This window comes from Schistocerca serialis, chromosome 5 (genome assembly GCF_023864345.2).
Source record: "Schistocerca serialis cubense isolate TAMUIC-IGC-003099 chromosome 5, iqSchSeri2.2, whole genome shotgun sequence".
NCBI lineage: Eukaryota > Metazoa > Arthropoda > Insecta > Orthoptera > Acrididae > Schistocerca > Schistocerca serialis.
Genome location: NC_064642.1, coordinates 718,200,273 through 718,219,193, shown reverse-complemented (window position 1 = coordinate 718,219,193; position 18,921 = coordinate 718,200,273). Strand labels below are relative to the sequence as shown.

At 45.5% G+C, this 18,921-nt stretch overlaps 1 protein-coding gene across 2 annotated transcripts in view; it reads right to left on the bottom strand.

The window, feature by feature from the left end:
• The window catches only part of LOC126481171 (ataxin-3-like), a 164,510-nt gene that overhangs the window by 63,434 nt on the left and 82,155 nt on the right, over positions 1 to 18,921 (bottom strand). For both annotated transcript variants that reach the window (XM_050104739.1, XM_050104740.1), the window contains exon 3: positions 11,576 to 11,712. In XM_050104739.1, coding sequence (XP_049960696.1) covers positions 11,576 to 11,712 — 137 coding nt within the window. The remainder of the gene's footprint in view (positions 1 to 11,575; positions 11,713 to 18,921) is intronic.

Sequence of the window (18,921 nt, the reverse complement as noted above, 5' to 3'; positions counted from 1 at the left end):
AGTTTCTACAGTCTCACCTTCTTTCCCTTTCGTGTACTGGATCTCTGTCTTCAATCAGAAGATCAGTAGAATGCTCTTTTCCATTTCCTTAAAGCATTGGTCGGCAAAGCTCATTAGCCAACAGAGCCAAAAATCAACAGTACAATGACTGGACTTTCTTTTGAGGGTTTTTATTTATTTATTTTAACTACAGTACATGTAGATAATATAATTAAATTAGGGCTCTCCTAAGTTGGCCTTTGCTAAGACTGTCCTCAATCTGACTGATTGATGTACATTCGCCGAAGATGACCCCTTTCAACTCTCTTAACAACTCTTGTTGTGTGTACTTGTTTCATCTATCTCCACATACCTTTCTGAACAGTCAGCACATATTCTGTCATTACACAGTGCTACATAAATTTACTTAAATAAACTTTAACTATAATTTTAAATGTTATTTAAACTATGGGTACATTGTATAAAAATTTATATCATACTTAATAACAATTCTATTTATTAATTAAACTGTGTGGTAACTGAAGTATTAAATCATGACAATGACTGATACACACAAATCTGAGCAGTGGCCTTTAATCTCCTTGGAAAGTTTGGGTAACTCAATTTGGTATGTGTTTGTCTATAATCTTAGGAGCAATTCTAGGTCCTCATCAATAAGACTAATCCTCATTTTACTCTTGATAGCATTCATGCTGAAATATGATCATTCACATGAATATATATACATGAATAAGAAAATGGCAAACTTTTTTTCTACTGATTATATGTGAAGAGTATTATTCCAGATGTTAGAAATCAACATATCTTCTTTCTCTGTATCTTTCAAAGAAGATCATTTGTGCTGTCAACTAAGTTCTCTTTCTTTTTCTCTAATATTTTTATATCAGTACAAAAAGTTAAAATTTTGAGCTTGATTTTTTTTTTTAATCCAGGAATCGCATTTTAAAGTTGCCAATGTTAATCTTAAAGGGAGAAAAATTTAATTCTGTTTCAGTAGCATTTGGAGGATTTCTTTTAAAGAAAGCTAACATCACTTTATTCTTTCTGAATTCCTGAAACCAGCTGGGAAAAGCTTCCTTCTTCTTATTTAAAAGCATTGCTTTGAAATAACATACATCAGGTTTCAAATGTGAGTCAAAGTGTCTCTTTCAAAATCTAGAACAAAAAGAGATTATTTACTTTTAAATAAAATAACTTCTTCTAACATCGAAAAAATCTTCTTCAGGTTATGATTAAGGTAGTTTAGATGACAATGTCTACCATGAAATTAAATTTTTGGATCCATAGATTGTTTGTTAGATACGGATAGTGAACACTTTCCTCAAGCAGAAATGCTGTAATTTCTGTTAATAAAGAAGCAAATGGTTCAAATGGCTCCGAGCACTATGGGACTTAACTTCTAAGGTCATCAGTCAAAGAAGCAAAAGTTTCCAAAACATTTCCCATTGAAAACCAAAGTATCCTGTTATGCAGCAGATCTGCGCACTCTTTATCCATTTCAACTAAAAATCCTTTATATTTGTGTTGATCACAAGCTTTAACACTATTCATGTTATTTTGTGGAAGACACACACTCAAGGGGCCGAAAGCTGCATGCAGCTCGCAAGCCGCAGTTTGCCGATTACTGCCTTAAAGGAATTAAGCTGTCTGCTCCTTTTTTTATCTTCGTTTTCTTCATGCCAATAACTGTCCTCGACACTCCTGTCGTTTGTGATCCAACTGCTAAAACTCTCAACTTGAATGCATTTTTGTTCCCGCATCTTGTTCTTTTGTTATTTAATTCTGTTTCTTAGCTCCTGATTTATTTTTTGGTAATTTTTGACTATCTTGTGGCAATTTAGTTGATAACAATTCTTTGAATAATTTTTTTTCCCAAATCAACTTCTTAAGACTGTATGACAACCATGGGAGACCCTTTTTGTCTACATTCTTATTCTCATATTCCATTTCAAAATTGTTATCTTCCGCCATCATTTATAGTTCACACTCTAATCTTCATTGAAATCAATGCTTTATGACAAATGGCTTCACGTGAATTAGCTCGTACTGTGCCTGCTCCAGTTTCTCTCCATTTCGCCAGCTAGTCAGTTCTACCATTGTTGATGTTTCCTACAAAACAGGTATGCCATCTTTGATAAAACTAAGTAGTGATCAGATCCAAAGTTGGCTTCCCATGTAGCTCTCCAGTCTTAAACTGTCATTTTTTTTATCTTGACTTAGTATTAATGTAATCAGTTACTGATCTCTATTGTAATTACGATCTTTCGCACGTAGTATATCTGATCTGTGAACAAATTTACGTGAATAATGTGTATTCAAAATTCTCATGTTGTACTGGTTACAGAATACTACAAGATTTTCTCCAGAACTATTAGCAACATGTTCTCCATATCTTCCTACAATTGAATCATTTACTTGAAGCCCATTCTTGCATTAACATCTCCTGCTATAACAGTATTACTTCTTGGAGGCTTTTAAATTAGTTGACTAGGTAGTCTAATTTCTGGTAGGAAAGGTTTTGGTTTGCTGTGGCATATAATCATTCAGTGCATATGCTCTTATTACACAAGGACCTTTTTTATTCGGCCCTCTTCAGTCCGGATTTCCAGTTTATCCCAATTAATTATTTGTTTCCTTTCCTTTTTTGTAACACAAAAATATGCTGTATGCAGTCGCTATGGTACAGTATCTGTACAACTGCTAGCACTGCTTGTAGCACAGAGATCATTAGTTACAAGCTTCCATGCTAGATGACAGTAATATAGATGCCTGTCGCAGAATGACAGTGGTGATGGTTACGGCATAGTAACTGATGACAAAATTTGTATTACAATCTCTTGCACTACAGAGAACTAGTGACAATGAGGTGTACAGTTCCTAATTTGGAGGCAATGGCACAGAAAGAAAACATAGTGGTTTACATAGAACATCAACTGGAAACAACTCCAGGCACAATGATGTTAGCGGGATGTCTACTCGACTGTACTGCTCTCAAACACCAAACAAATTTGAAACAAAAGAAAGTGTCACCATATTTGACTAAATAAATATGAATAGACTACAGTAAATACCAGAATTTAAGTGCCAAAAACAATGTTTCTTGTTAGTGCCCAAGAATGCTTGTATGTTATAGTACATATTAGAGATTTTGCTTTCAGCAAAATATGATGTGATTATCTAGGATTTCAGTAATCCAGATAACATCAGTACAGATAAATGAGGTTGGGAACCACATGGAGCCCACCACTCATAAATGAGTTTCTTGTGTTTAACCACTTCAATTCCATATAACTTGATGGTGAATGTGACAATTCTTTCACATAAAAATGCATAGTACTTTATGTAAGTGAAACAGCTCTGTAAATTGGAGGTCAAGAGTGGAAATGCCCACTTTTACCCTTTTACGTCTATCACCTTCAAATCAAAAATGGATAAAATTTCCAAATTGATCATTTCCTTGCCCCCCTCCCGTCGCAGGCAAAACAATTATGTCCTAGTACTGCCAATCCATTTGATTCTCTATTTTGGTGTATTTATTTGTCAGTAATTATTTTAATGTTTTTCCATCCAAGTTGCAAGGCTTCACTTTAGATTTTCGATCCTTGGAAAGTTTTTCTAGATAACGAGGTACTTGCCCACTGACCTAACCCCATACCTGGAGGACCAGGATTTGACGTCAGGGTTTCCTCCCCGAGGTGGATTGGCTCCACTATGCCTAAAGAGACTGTGTTTAAGGAACAGAATATGAGACTGGATTTTAGCAAGGGAATAAACATGGGCAAACACAGCATCGTTAAGGAATCTTCAGCTGCTGGATCAAAAGTATGTTCTCAGAATTTCTTTGACAGGGAACAGTAAGAAGAGAGGTTTGTGTGTTCTTTTTATTAATTTCCCTTGTAGCTGTATTATGAAAAGGATAGATTGCTATTTACCATATAGGGGAGACACAGTCGTAGTAAGGCACAATGAAAAGACTGCTAACATTTAAGCATTTAGCCAAAAGACCTCCTTCCAAAATAGAGAAGACACGCACATTCAAACAAGCACAACTCAAACACATACACAAATTACTACTGTCTCTGGCCACTGTGACCAGACTGCAGACTACTACTGCGCCTGACAGCAGCAGCAATTTGGTGTGCGTAAAGGAGGCAGTAAGGGGTGCAGACAGGGAGCAATAGTAAGGAAGGGGAAGGTGTTGTACTGCTTGTGGGAACATGTAGGGATGTGGTGTGGACACGGTAGGGGACTGCTAGAGCCTCACCCTTCATTGAGATCATGGAGATGTGATCTTCATGATCTGAACCATCTTCGTGATCTGAATCCAGGATGTGGGCATCCTATCCACATTTTTAACACTATTATGGGAAGGATAGTTGTTACTTACCATATAGCAGATATGCCGAGTCACAGATAAGCACAACACAAAGACTGACAAAATAAGAGCTTTCAGGCAATAAGACCATCTGGCGCGCGCACGCGCGTGCACACACACACACACACACACACACACACACACACACACACACACACACAGAGTCTCTGGCAGCTGAAACCAGACTGCGAGCAGCAGCACATGATGGGAGAGGCAAACGGGTGGTGGGGGTAAGGAGGAGGGTGCATTAGCGAGGGGGAGGGATAACAAAGGAGAGAAGGGGACAAATTGCTGCTAGCAGAAGCATACAGAGACGAGGTAGAGAGTAGGTAGTGCAGCTAAGTGCAGTCAGGAGGTTAGACGGAAGGCAGGTTGGGTTGCGGAAACAGACTGAGGCTGCATTGGTGCAACACAGGGCTGTGTATTGCTGGAATGGGAACAGGGAAGGGGTTAGATGGGTGATGATAATGACTGACAAATGTTGAGACCAGGAGGGTTACGGGAACGTAGGACATATTTGCAGAGAGAGTTCCCACCTGTGCAGTTCAGAAAAGCTGGTGTTGGTGCGAAGGATCCAGGCTATGAAACAGTCTTTGAAATGAAGAATGTCATGTTGAGAACGTGCTCAGCAACGTGGTGGTTCAGCTGTTTCTCGGCCACAGTTTATCGGTGCATTTATGCAGACAGACAGCTCGTTGGTTGTCATGCCCACACAGAACACAGCACAGTGGTTGCAGCTTAGCACATAGATGACATGAATGGTTTCACAGGTAGCCCTGTCTTTGATGGGATAGGTGATGTTTGTGTAGTAGGTGATAGGAAGTGATATGTATGGGGCAAGTCTCATCTGGGTGTACTACAGGGATATGAGCCATAGGGCAAAGGGTTGGGAGAAGGAATTGTGCAGTGATGGACGAGGATACTGCATAGGCTCAAAAGGTGGCAGAATACCATGGTCGGAGGGTGGGAAGGATAGTGGGTAGGACATTTCTCATTTCAGGGTATGATGGGAGGTAGTTGAAACCCTGGCTGAGGATGTAATTCAGTTGCTCCATCCCTGGGTGGTATTGAGTCGCAAGAGGAATGCTCCTCTATGGCCGGATGGTGGGACTTTGGGAGGTGGTAGGTGACTGGAAAGATAAGGCACAGGAGATATGATCTTGTAGAAGGTTGGGAGGGTAATTACGGTCTGTGAAAGCCCTAGTACGACCCTTGGTATATTTCGAGGGGGACTGCTTGTCACTACAGATGCGGCAGCTGCAGTGAAGCAGTCCCTCTTGAAGTATACTAAGGGTCTCACTAAGGCCTTCACAGACCGTAATTAGCCTCCCAACCTTGCACAAAAACAAATCTCCCATACCTTATCTTTCCAGTCATCCACCACCTCCACCAACCACCCACAGAGGAGCATTCCCCTCAAGTCTCAGTACCACCCAGGACTGGAGCAACTTAATTGCATTCTCCACCACAGTCTTGATACCTCTCATCCTGCCCTGAATGAGAAATGTCCTACGCACTATCCCCAACACCCTTCCCACATTGGCATTCCACCACCCACCAAACCTAAGCAACAACCTTATCCATCTCTACACAACCCCTGCTCCTAGCCTCTTGCCTTCTATCCCTGTAGTAGGACCTAAATGCAAGACTTGTCCCATACATACTACCACCACCACCACCACCACCACCACCACCACCACCTTCTCCAGACCAGTCACAAACATCACTTATATCATCAAAGGCAAGACTACCCATGAAACCAGTAGTGCGATCTACAAGCTAAGCTGCAACCACTGTGCTGCATTCTACATGGGCGTGACAACCAACAGGCTGTCTGTCCACACGAATAGCCACCGACAAACTGTGGCCAAGAAACAGCTTGGACCATCCCCCATTGCTGAGCATGCAGTCCAACACGATGTTCTCCATTTCAATGACTGTTTTGCTTGTGTCATCTGGATCCTTCCCATCAACACCAGCTTTCTGAATTGTTCAGGTGGGAACTCTCCCTGCAATATGCCCTATGTTCCCATAACCCTCCTGGCCTCAACCTTCATTTGTCATCATCCTTACCCATCTAGCCCCTTCCCTGTTCCCATTCCAGCACTACCCAAGTCCTCCATTCCACCAACACACCCTCTCTCATTTTCCACAACCCTCCCCCCCCCCCCCCCCACCCCGCCCCGTCCTCTGTCTAGCCTCGCGACTGCACCCACTTGCCCCACCCTCTCTGCACCTCATCCCCGGACACTCCAGCAAGCAACAGTTTCCGTGCCTATCTGAGACTCAGCATCTCCACTGGATTGTGAGTAGCGTCTATCTTTTTCATTATATTTTTACAGTCTATCCTGCATTTTCCACTATTTGATCTATCCATATTTCTCCAATACTTACACACCTCGGCCCCCATTTGCTTCACCTAGTCCTCCTCAATCCAACAAGCCACCTTCTTCAATGTTGATCTCCATATCGAGGGCGACTACATCAATACCTCTGCCCATGTCAAACCTACCAACCATCAGCAATACCTCCACTTTGACAGTTGCCACCCATTTCATACCAAGAAGTCCCTTCCATACAGTCTATCCACCCATGGCCATCAGATCTGCAGTGATGAGCAGTCCTCCTCTAAATGTACGATGGGTCTCACTCAGTACCCTCCCACCTCGTCCATAAACAGATCTCCCTGTCTTGTCTCTCAGGTCATCTACCACATCCCACCATCGAGCCGCAATGGTGGACTCCTTTGTGGCTCTAATGTCAATCAGGATTGGAACACTTGAACCACATTTTCCATTAAGGTTTTGACTACCCTTGTCATATCCTGAAATGAGGACTACCCTATCTACTATCCTTCCCACTCTTCCCACGGTGGTATTCGGCTTCCCACCAAACCTACGCAATACCCTTGTCCAGCCGTATTCCACCCCTGCTCCCAACCCCTTGCCTTACGACTTTATGAGGAATACCATCGCAACAGACCTATATATGAGACCTTTACCACACATCCTCCCAACACCGCCTACTCCGGTCCAGTCACAGACAACAACGCTGCACAATACAACTTGCTTCATTTCCACGACTGCTTCAATGCCTGCACCATCTAGATCCTTCCTACCATCTCCCCTTCCAAACCACCTAACTACACCTGGCAATCTTACCCTGTTCCCTCCACATACCTGCAATGCTCCCACAAGCAGTACTACACCCTCCCCCACCCCTACCCTGCTGTCCCTTGTCTACCTGCCCCACGCCACTTCCTTACCATCACCACCCAACCAGACTGCTGCTCCCATTAGCCACAGTGCCCTAAGACAGTGGTCATGTGTGCCTGAGTTGTATTTGTGTGTGTGTGTGTGTGTGTGTGTGTGTGTGTGTGTGTGTGTGTGTGTGTGTGTTTTCCCTCTATTTCAGAGGACGGCTTTTTGGCTGAAAGCTTACATGTATAGCAGTATTGTCATAACATAATTGTTATTCCATCCTGGACTTCTCTTTCAGCTGTCTGGCATCAAAACCATGTCAATGACAACTCCGAAACTTGTTGAACAATATTCTAGAAATGCTTTCTTCCAATGAGACAGAGGAGAAATTGCCTCAATAATTGCAGCAGCAAAAGAGGGGTTTTAACCCAATAATGAGTAGAAGCTTCTTGTCGAAACCTCAAGATGTATTTGCTGTCAGTGAGAATAGAGGTACTGTCTTTGGCTTTCAGTGTTTCTACTGAAAAATGTGTCCATTGTGCTCCTTTACTCTTACATTAAAACTCCATAGGCCTGTGGTGTGGAAAATACTTAGTTCTCTGGTTTTTTTTTTTTTTTTTTTTTTTTTTTTTTTTTTTTTTTTTTTTTTTTTTTTTTTTTTTGTCACCAGTTACTCTCCATTTCTCTTCTTTCAGTCTAACAGTAGTGTTTTAGCTATTAAAAGCAAGGTTCCTGAACTAGAGGTACATAGGCTTCTCTTATGGCACTAAATACAGCTTAAATTTTATTTCTTCCGTAAGACCAGTCTTCCTATTTTCTTTCCTCAAACCCATCGTTTCTTTCAGTTCTATGATGTCTTTTCAATGTGTAACCCATTCCAGCTGACTTGGTGGGGGATCACCTACATCTACATCTATATACATAACCCGCAAGCCACCATGGCGTGCATGGCGGAGGGCATCCTGTGCCGGGTAGCAGCCAATTCCAGCTGAATGGGTGGTGGATTATCTACCCCCCGGGTGGTGGATTATCTACCCCTATATACATAATCCATAAGTCGCCGTAGGGTGCATGGCAAAGGGTACCCTGTGCCACTACTAGTCCATTCCTTTTCTGCTCCTTTTGCAAACAGATTGAGGGAAAAAAACAACTGTCGATGTGTCGACACACGAGCCCTAATATCACTAATCTTATTTTCATGGTGGTTAAGTGAAACGTACATAGTAGGCAATCATTCTGCAGTTAGCCTCATATGCCGGTTCCCTAAATGTTCTCAATAGTGCTCCTCGAGAAGAATGTCACCTTCATTCCAGTGATTCCTATTGGAGTTCCCGAAGCATGTCCATAATACTTGCATGTTGTTCGAACCTACTGGTAATAAATTGAGAGGCCTGCCTCTGAATTGCTTCGTTGTCTTCCTTTAATCCAACCTCGTGCAGATCCTAAACACCCTCAGTAGTATCCTATAGACGGTCTCCCTTACATATTAATCACACTTTCCTAAAATTCTCCCAATAAACCAAAGTCTATCATTCACCTTCTCTACTACATTCCTTACATGCTCATTCCCTTTCATATTTGCAACATTACGCCTAGATACACTCCTGGAAATGGAAAAAAGAACACATTGACACCGGTGTGTCAGACCCACCATACTTGCTCCGGACACTGCGAGAGGGCTGTACAAGCAATGATCACACGCACGGCACAGCGGACACACCAGGAACCGCGGTGTTGGCCGTCGAATGGCGCTAGCTGCGCAGCATTTGTGCACCGCCGCCGTCAGTGTCAGCCAGTTTGCTGTGGCATACGGAGCTCCATCGCAGTCTTTAACACTGGTAGCATGCCGCGACAGTGTGGACGTGAACCGTATGTGCAGCTGACGGACTTTGAGCGAGGGCGTATAGTGGGCATGCGGGAGGCCGGGTGGACGTACCGCCGAATTGCTCAACACGTGGGGCGTGAGGTCTCCACAGTACATCGATGTTGTCGCCAGTGGTCGGCGGAAGGTGCACGCGCCCGTCGACCTGGGACCGGACCGCAGCGACACACGGATGCACGCCAAGACCGTAGGATCCTACGCAGTGCCGTAGGGGACCGCACCGCCACTTCCCAGCAAATTAGGGACACTGTTGCTCCTGGGGTATCGGTGAGGACCATTCGCAACCGTCTCCATGAAGTTGGGCTACGGTCCCGCACACCTTAGGCCGTCTTCCGCTCACGCCCCAACATCGTGCAGCCCGCCTCCAGTGGTGTCGCGACAGGCATGAATGGAGGTACGAATGGAGACGTGTCGTCTTCAGCGATGAGAGTCGCTTCTGCCTTGGTGCCAATGATGGTCGTATGCGTGTTTGGCGCCGTGCAGGTGAGCGCCACAATCAGGACTGCATACGACCGAGGCACACAGGGCCAACATCCGGCATCATGGTGTGGGGAGCGATCTCCTACACTGGCCGTACACCACTGGTGATCGTCGAGGGAACACTGAATAGTGCATGGTACATCCAAACCGTCATCGAACCCATCGTTCTACCATTCCTAGACCGGCAAGGGAACTTGCTGTTCCAACAGGACAATGCACGTCCGCATGTATCCCGTGCCACCCAACGTGCTCTAGAAGGTGTAAGTCAACTACCCTGGCCAGCAAGATCTCCGGATCTGTCCCCCATTGAGCATGTTTGGGACTGGATGAAGCGTCGTCTCACGCGGTCTGCACGTCCAGCACGAACGCTGGTCCAACTGAGGTGCCAGGTGGAAATGGCATGGCAAGCCGTTCCACAGGACTACATCCAGCATCTCTACGATCGTCTCCATGGGAGAATAGCAGCCTGCATTGCTGCGAAAGGTGGATATACACTGTACTAGTGCCGACATTGTGCATGCTCTGTTGCCTGTGTCTAAGTGCCTGTGGTTCTGTCAGTGTGATCATGTGATGTATCTGACCCCAGGAATGTGTCAATAAAGTTTCCCCTTCCTGGGACAATGAATTCTCGGTGTTCTTATTTCAATTTCCAGGAGTGTATTTGATCAACCGACTGTCTCAAGCAGCACACTACTAATTCTGTATTCAAACATAATGGGTTTGTTTTTACTTTTCATCTACATTAACTTACAGTTTTCTACATTTAGAACTAACTGCCATTCACACACCAACTAGAAATTCTGTCTAAGTCATCTTGTATCCTCCTACAGTCACTCAATGACAACACCCTCCCATACACCAAAGCATCATTAACAAATAGCAGCAGACCGCTGCTTACTCTGTCCGCCAGAGCATTTCTGTACATAGGAAATAAAAGCGGTCCTAATACACTTCCCTGGGGCACTCCTGATGATACCCTTGTCTCTGACGAACACTTGCAATCATGGACAACATACTGGGTTCCTTTACTTAAAATGTCTTTGAGCCACTCTCATAACTGGGAACCTATTCTGTATGCTTGTACCTTTGTTAACAGTCGGCAGTGCGGCACTGTGTCAAATACTTTACAGAAATCTAGGAACATGGAATCTGTTTGGTGTAACAAACTTTTCATACTTTGTGTCACCAATTTCTATTGGAAATTTTCAAGTTACAAATTTTGTTCTTACAGGGGTCCAAAGTTTTCAATGGACGGAATACCTATTAAAATTATAAATATGTGCTCTCCTTAGCAACTGACAATGTTCTTTACTGTCTTGTGATTAGAATATATTTTTTATCATGTGCGATGTCATTCAGTAAAATGCCAGTGTTGGGAGTGGAGTGCAACCGTATAGTCTTTAAGTATTCTCCCATACTTTCCTGGGTGGAACTGGGTGGAGTTATTTAACACCTCATGCTCAGCACAAATGCACTAAGCAGTAAGCCCTAGGCATTGCAATTTCATCCTCTTTCTCCAATGTTAACACCCCATTCTCACCCAGTTATATACACAGACATTAAATACAAATTGAACAAAAACAAGCAATAAGGCTCATGTGCAATGCATGTGTTTAGCTCTGCATGGTAGGCACTTACCCAGGACATCTCTGGGCTTCCAAAGCTCGTTCATCTGTGCTGTTGTATGGTACAAGTTCCAGACCCCAAACTTCAAGAGCACTGCTTATTACTTGAACTGAGAAATACCCACTGTCATCATAATTTCCAGAAGGTTGCTGGAACAAAAATCGAACAATAGTATCTCAAACACTCTCATTACCAGTGTTAATGTAAATACACATCTACTTGCATACTGACACAGTGATTTTAACAAGAAGCTGAACAAGAAGATATGCCAGTTTCCAAATTATATAACAGAAAAACATATATAAACGAACACACTGTTGGTTCAGTCAAGGAAAAATTACACAGCTTTGTGTAGTTAACTTTAAAACATAAGTCTGCACAATTTTGTAGCCACTGTTAATTCCATTTACTTTCTGATTATTACAATGTGTTATTTTTTCTTCTGAATAACAACAGGCGAAAATCCTAAGAGTAGGGCCAATATATTGGGTGATTAAGAGAAAAATAGCACTGCCTCACAATCAACGAGATTTTATTTGTAAATTCTAAATAAATTTCAAGGCATCTTGTTAGCAAGTAAGTGATGTGAAAAGAACTAGAGAAACAACTCTATTTCAATACTTAATCAAGAAATTGAAAATCTCATTCTTTGCCATCTTTGAGCTTAACAACCATTAATTTTATTGCATAATAATAATTTATGTAAAATATCTTCTTCTTGATACCGCTCTTTAGCACCTTATGACTACAAAATTGTTCCTAATTGACACCTAGGAACCAATTGCAAAGGAGCAGCCACTATCACCCAATATTGTCCCAGATTGTAACAACTGGAGCCACATCCTTTATCAGGATTTGGACTTCTACCATTGTTCCCAGAAATGAGGAACATTCTACCCACAATCCTTCCCAAGTGGTACTCTGCCATCCACCTAAGCTAGGTATGCAATGTCCTAGTCCTCCCTTACACCAAACCTACTCCCAACCCCTTGCCACATGGGTCATAACCCTGTGGAAGACCAACATGAACCCAATACATTGTACTCCAGTCACATTACAAGCTTATCCTATCCTATAACTGGGAGTTGTCTTTGTAATACATCCTTCATATAGCGGAGTGTTAAGGCCTTCGTCAACAATAGACCACACACACACACACACACACACACACACACACACACACACACACAACTGCAGTCACAGGCAACTGAAACCACACTGCGAGGCTGGGGCAGGGAGGCAGAAGGATAGTATGGTGGGGTGGCAGACAGTGAAGTGCTGCAGGGGTGTGGTGCGGAGGGGGGGAGTGGGAGGGAAGTATGGAAAAGGAGAGAAATAAAAAGGCTGGGTGTGATGGTGGAATGACTGCTGTGTAGTGGTGGAATGGGAACAGGGAAGAGGTTGGTTGGTTGGTTGGTTGTGTTTAAAAGAGGGGGGAGGGACCAAACTGCTAGGTCATCGGTCCCTCGTTCTGATTAAAATAATTCCACAAGGGTGGGAGTAAAATAATCAAAACATATGAAACACAGCTGGAAGACAGGAGAAAACCACAAGAATGACACTAAAATGGACAAAATCAGACAAGAAAACCACAGAGACGCATGAACCACATAGCAGAAATCAAAACAAAAGAGCAGATTACCATGGCTGGCTGACCATGAGAATAAAAAGGAGAAGCCAGCCACTCCACCACACGTAAAAACCTCCACCCTAAAAGCACTAGGGTGGAGGACACAGATGGATGAAGGACATGTGCTAAAACTTAGATCAAATGACAAAACCCACCTTCAAGAATAAAACTTAAAACTAAAGCTGCTGTTGAGGCATAATTGGCCAGAAGTGGACAACCATCATTTGTAAGCCACAGCAACACCGGGGTGGGTCCTCGCAACAGACAAGTTAACCATGTGTTAGCCACTTATGGCCAATGAGGAGCTGGCACGGGAGAACCGATTCCCTGTGAGAGAACAGCATGGAAGACATCCACCCATTCGTAGTCTACTAAATGACACACAGTTTGTTGTGTGTACTGTAATGCCATTCAGTCTCCCAAAGCCAAAAATCCCTGCAGCGTAAGACAGAACGCAGGTCAGTTTCAGAGATGCCCATCTCCAGAGGTGCTTTCCGTGTAGCCTGTTTGGCCAGCGTGTCAGCAAGTTCATTGCCCAAGATTCCAACGTGTCCTGGGGGCCCCATAAACACCACTGAACGACGGGACCGTTCCAAGGCATAGGTGGGCTCCTGAACGGATGCTACCAAAGGCTGGCATGAGCAGCACTGGTCGATAGCTTGGAGGCTGCTCAAGGAGAAGGTACACAGGAGAAATGACTTGCCAGAGCACGAGCTGATGTGCTCATGAGCATGAGATACGGCCACCAGTTCTTCAGTGAAAACACTGCAGCCATCTGGCAAGGAGTGCTGTTCAATATGTCCTCCATGAACACAAACAAAGCCATCGGGGCATTGGTTTAAACCACTTCATGGCCGCGGTACATGTCTAGAATCGAGACGAAGTGACAGCAGAGAGCCGCAGATGAACAGAGTCCTTAGGGCCATGAGAAAGGTCCAGAAGAATATGTAGCCTAGGTGTACACCATGGAGGTTTTTTTTTTTTTTTTGTGGTTTTAGGGCGCAAAACTTCTATGGTCATTAGCGCCCAGCCCGTGACGTAGAAAACAGGAAAAAAACGAAATTTAAAATCAGCAGCAATGGGAACAAAGTCATAAAATTTGAGAAACTAAAGGCAGAAGGAATGCTTAAAAATCCACTATAGAAAGGGGTTAGTTGTCCCCCAAAAAAAGCTTCAAATGACTGACGTCATTTCACTGTCACTAATAAACTGTAGAACGCGGTCAGCTGAGCGTGTGTCATCTGCTAAAATCGACGATAGATCAGGCGATAGCTGTAGACGGGAGCGTAACGGATTAAAATAGGGGCATTCAATTAAAAGGTGTCTGACCGTCCACAGCTGAGAGCAGTGGGGACAGAGTGGGGGAGGATCACCGCTTAAAAGATGTCGATGACTAAAAAGACAGTGCCCTATCCGGAGTCTAGCTAAAATTACCTCCTCCCGACGACGCGTTCGGGAGGAAGAGGTCCAAGCGCAAGGAAGGGCTTTCACTTCCCGCAATTTATTATGGGGAAGTGTTGACCAATGCGCATGCCATAAATGAGCAACTTGGCAACATAAACTGCTCCGTAGATCGGTAAACAGAAGAGACTGAATAGCTGGCCGAGGAAGAGAGACCGCAGCCTTGGCCGCTATATCGGCCGCCTCATTTCCACAGATACCAGCGTGTCCCGGGAGCCAGAGGAACGCCACTGAGACGCCCCCCAGGTGGAGCAAGCGCAGACAGTCCTGAATCCGGTGGACCAGAGGGTGCACAGGGTAAAGAGCTTGGAGACTTAGGAGAGAGCTGAGAGAATCTGAGCAGATTACGTACTGTATCCGCTGATGGCGGCGGATGTAGTGGACAGCCTGGAGAACAGCGTAAAGCTCCGCAGTATAAACCGAACACTGGTCGGGAAGCCGAAAGTGATTTGGGGTGTCGCCAACAATATAGGCACTCCCTACACCTAACGATGTTTTCGAGCCATCGGTGTAAATAAATGTGGCTTCCGTCATTTGTGCACATAGAGCAGCAAATGCCCGACGGTAAACAAGTGTAGGGGTACCATCCTTGGGAAATTGACATAGGTCTCTGAGCAAGTCGATCCGGGGACGGAGCCAAGGCGGTGCTGTACCCCAAGTTGTCAAGAAGGTTTTAGGAAAGCGGAAGGAAAGAGAATGGAGCAATTGACGGAAGCGGACTCCCGGGGGTAGTAGGGAGGAGGAGCGGCCTGCATACCCGACATCAAAGGAGGTGTCGAAAAAAAGGTCATGGGCTGGATTAGCAGGCATGGAAGACAGATGGCTAGCATAACGACTCAGAAGGACTGCCCGCCGATTGGACAGCGGAGGTTCAGCAGTCTCAGCATAAAGGCTTTCCACAGGGCTGGTGTAAAAAGCTCCAGACACTAAACGTAATCCACGGTGGTGGATAGAGTCGAGACGCCGAAGAATAGACGGCCGAGCAGAAGAGAAGGAAAGAGAATCCAATTTCGAGTGCACTAAGGCGCGATAGAGGCGGAGAAGGACCACTCAGTCCGCTCCCCAAGAGGTACCATTCAGGACACGGAGGGTGTTAAAGGAACGCAGACAGCGAGCCGAAAGATAGGAAATGTAGGAGGACCAGCACAGTTTTCTGTCAAACATAAGACCCAAGAATTTAGCGACGTCGGAAAACGGAAGGTTGACAGGACCTAGATGTAAGGAGGGCGGAAGAAACTCCTTACGTCGCCAAAAATTAACACAAACGGTCTTACTGGGTGAGAAACGGAAGCCGGTTTCGATGCTCCACGAGTGGAGGCGATCGAGACATCCTTGAAGACGTCTTTCAAGAAGGCTGGTCCGTTGGGAGCTGTAGTAGATCGCAAAATCGTCCACAAAGAGGGAGCCCGAGACATCAGGAAGGAGACAATCCATAATTGGATTAATGGCGATGGCAAACAGTACAACACTCAGCACGGAGCCCTGGGGTACCCCGTTTTCTTGGGAGAAAGTACGGGAGAGAGTAGTGTTCACCTGCACCCTAAATGTGCGCTCTGCCATAAATTCGCGAAGAAAAAGGGGCAGCCGGCCTCGAAAGCCCCAAGAGAACAGTGTGCGGAGGATGCCTGTCCTCCAACAGGTATCGTATGCTCTCTCCAGATCAAAAAATATTGCTACCGTTTGGCGTTTCCGGAGAAAATTGTTCATGATATAAGTGGAGAGAGCAACAAGATGGTCAACGGCAGAACGATGCTTTCGGAATCCACATTGGGCTGGTGTTAAAAGACTGCGGGATTCCAGCCACCAAGCTAAACGGTAATTCACCATACGCTCCAAAACCTTACAGACACTACTCGTGAGAGAAATGGGGCGATAGCTAGAGGGGAGATGTTTGTCCTTTCCAGGTTTCGGAACGGGAACGACAATAGCTTCCCGCCATCGCCTGGGAAAGGTACTGTCGGTCCAAATTCGATTATAAAGGCGAAGGAGGTAACGCAGGCTATGGGTTGATAAATGCAGCAACATTTGGACATGGATACCATCCGGTCCTGGGGCGGAGGAGCGAGAAGAAGAGAGTGCATGTTGGAGTTCGCCCATGGAGAAAACAGTATTGTAGCTTTCGCGATTTTGAGAGGAGAAAGCAAGATGTCGCACTTCCGCTGCACGTTTCTTCGAGGGAGAAACGCTGGCGGGTAATTTGAAGAGCTCGAAATCTCAGCAAAGTGCTGACCCAATGAGTTAGAAATTGCGACGGGGTCCACTAAGGTATCATGCGCGACAGTGAGCCCAGAGACTGGGGAGAAACTAGGCGCGCCTGAGAACCGTCGAAGCCGACTCCAAACTTCCGAGGAGGGAGTGAAGGTGTTAAATGAGCTAATAAAGAATTTCCAGCTTGCCTTCTTGCTATCGCGGATGACGCGACGCCATCGCACACGGAGCTGCTTATATCGGATACAGTTGGCCAAAGTTGGATGCTGACGGAAAATGCGAAGAGCACGTCGCCGCTCACGTATTGCGTCACGGCATGCCTCGTTCCACCAAGGAACTGGGGGGCGCCGGGGCAATTCGGAGGTGCGTGGTATTGAACGTTCCGCAGCTGTGAGAATAACGTCGGTAAAATGTGTGACCTCATCGTCGACGCTGGGAAAGCGACGGTCATCGAATGTCGCTAGAGACGAAAAAAGTGTCCAATCGGCTTGGGCAAACTTCCAGCGTCGCGAGCGCATATATGGCAGTTTAGGCTGCAGTCGAAGAACACATGGAAAGTGGTCACTCAAGTGTGTATCATCAAGGGCGAACCATTCGAAGCGCCGAGCTAGCGGAACAGTACCGACCGCAAGGTCCAAATGAGGTAAATTTGCCGTGGAGGCAGACAAAAATGTGGGGACCCCAGTGTTGAGGCAGACTAGATCCGCTTGGTGGAAGACGTCTAGCAATAGTGAGCCACGTGGACAAGGATGTGGAGATCCCCAAAGCGGGTGGTGGGCATTGAAGTCCCCAACCAGCAAATAGGGGGGTGGAAGCTGATCAAGAAGATGAAGGAGATCAGCTCGTGCCATTGGTGTAGACGATGGAATGTATACCGTACAAAGAGAGAACGTGTATCCAGAAAGGGAAAGACGGACGGCGACAGCTTGGAAGGAAGTGTTTAAGGGGATTGGGTGATAATGGAGAGTATCATGGAGCAGAATCATGAGTCCTCCATGGGCTGGAGTGCCTTCAACAGAGGGGAGGTCATATCGGACGGACTGAAAATGAGGGAGAACAAAGCGGTCATGGGGACGCAGCTTTGTTTCCTGAAGACAGAAGATGACCGGCGAGTAGGATCGTAAGAGGATCGACAATTCATCCCGATTGGCGCGAATGCCGCGGATATTCCAGTGGATAATGGACATAGGGTGAACAGAAAATGGAGGAACGTGACCAAGGGTGCTGTCAACTCAACGACTGCTCAGAGCTTGCGACCGACAGCATGGAATGGCATTCAGTCGAAGGCAGAAGATCCTGATCCATAGGTTGGTCAGGAGCAGCTCCTGCCACCAACGATCGGCCAGTTGGCCGGCCACCAGCAGTGCGCCTCGGCGACACAGAAGATGGCCGAGGGCGATTTCCGCCAGGTGGTGCTGTAGATGGGACACGCCTTGGCGGAGAAGGAGAGGAACTGTGTTTCTTCGTAGCCTTCTTGGAGGTATGATGTTTAGATGAAGGAGGAACCGATGGTTGTGAAGTTGCAGTACGTAAAAACTCTTCACGAGAATGCTCTTTTTTGGAAGTCTTGGCGTCTGACTTTTGGGCTCGAGATTTAGCAGAACCCGACGAAGGGTGAGCCATAGAGTGGGCAGGCGAAAGTGGTGAGGTTGAACGGGCGATCTTTGCGCTGGCCGATCTGACGACCGTGGTACTAAATGTGAGGTCGCAAGTCTGCGTGGCCGCCTCCTTTGTTGGCCGAGGAGAAGCAAGGACAGTGCTGTATTTTCCTTTCTGAGGCACGGTGGGCTGTCGACTGGCGAGTAACTTTCGAGCAGCAAAGGTCGACACCTTTTCCTTCACTCTTATTTCCTGGATGAGCTTTTCGTCCTTAAAAACGGGGCAATCTCGAGAGGAAGCAGCGTGGTCACCCATACAGTTGATGCAGCGAGGGGATGGAGGTGGACAAGCACCCTCATGGGCATCCTTGCCACACGTAACACATTTGGCCAGATTTGAACAGGACTGGCTGGTGTGATTGAACCGCTGACACCGATAGCAATGCATAGGGTTTGGGACG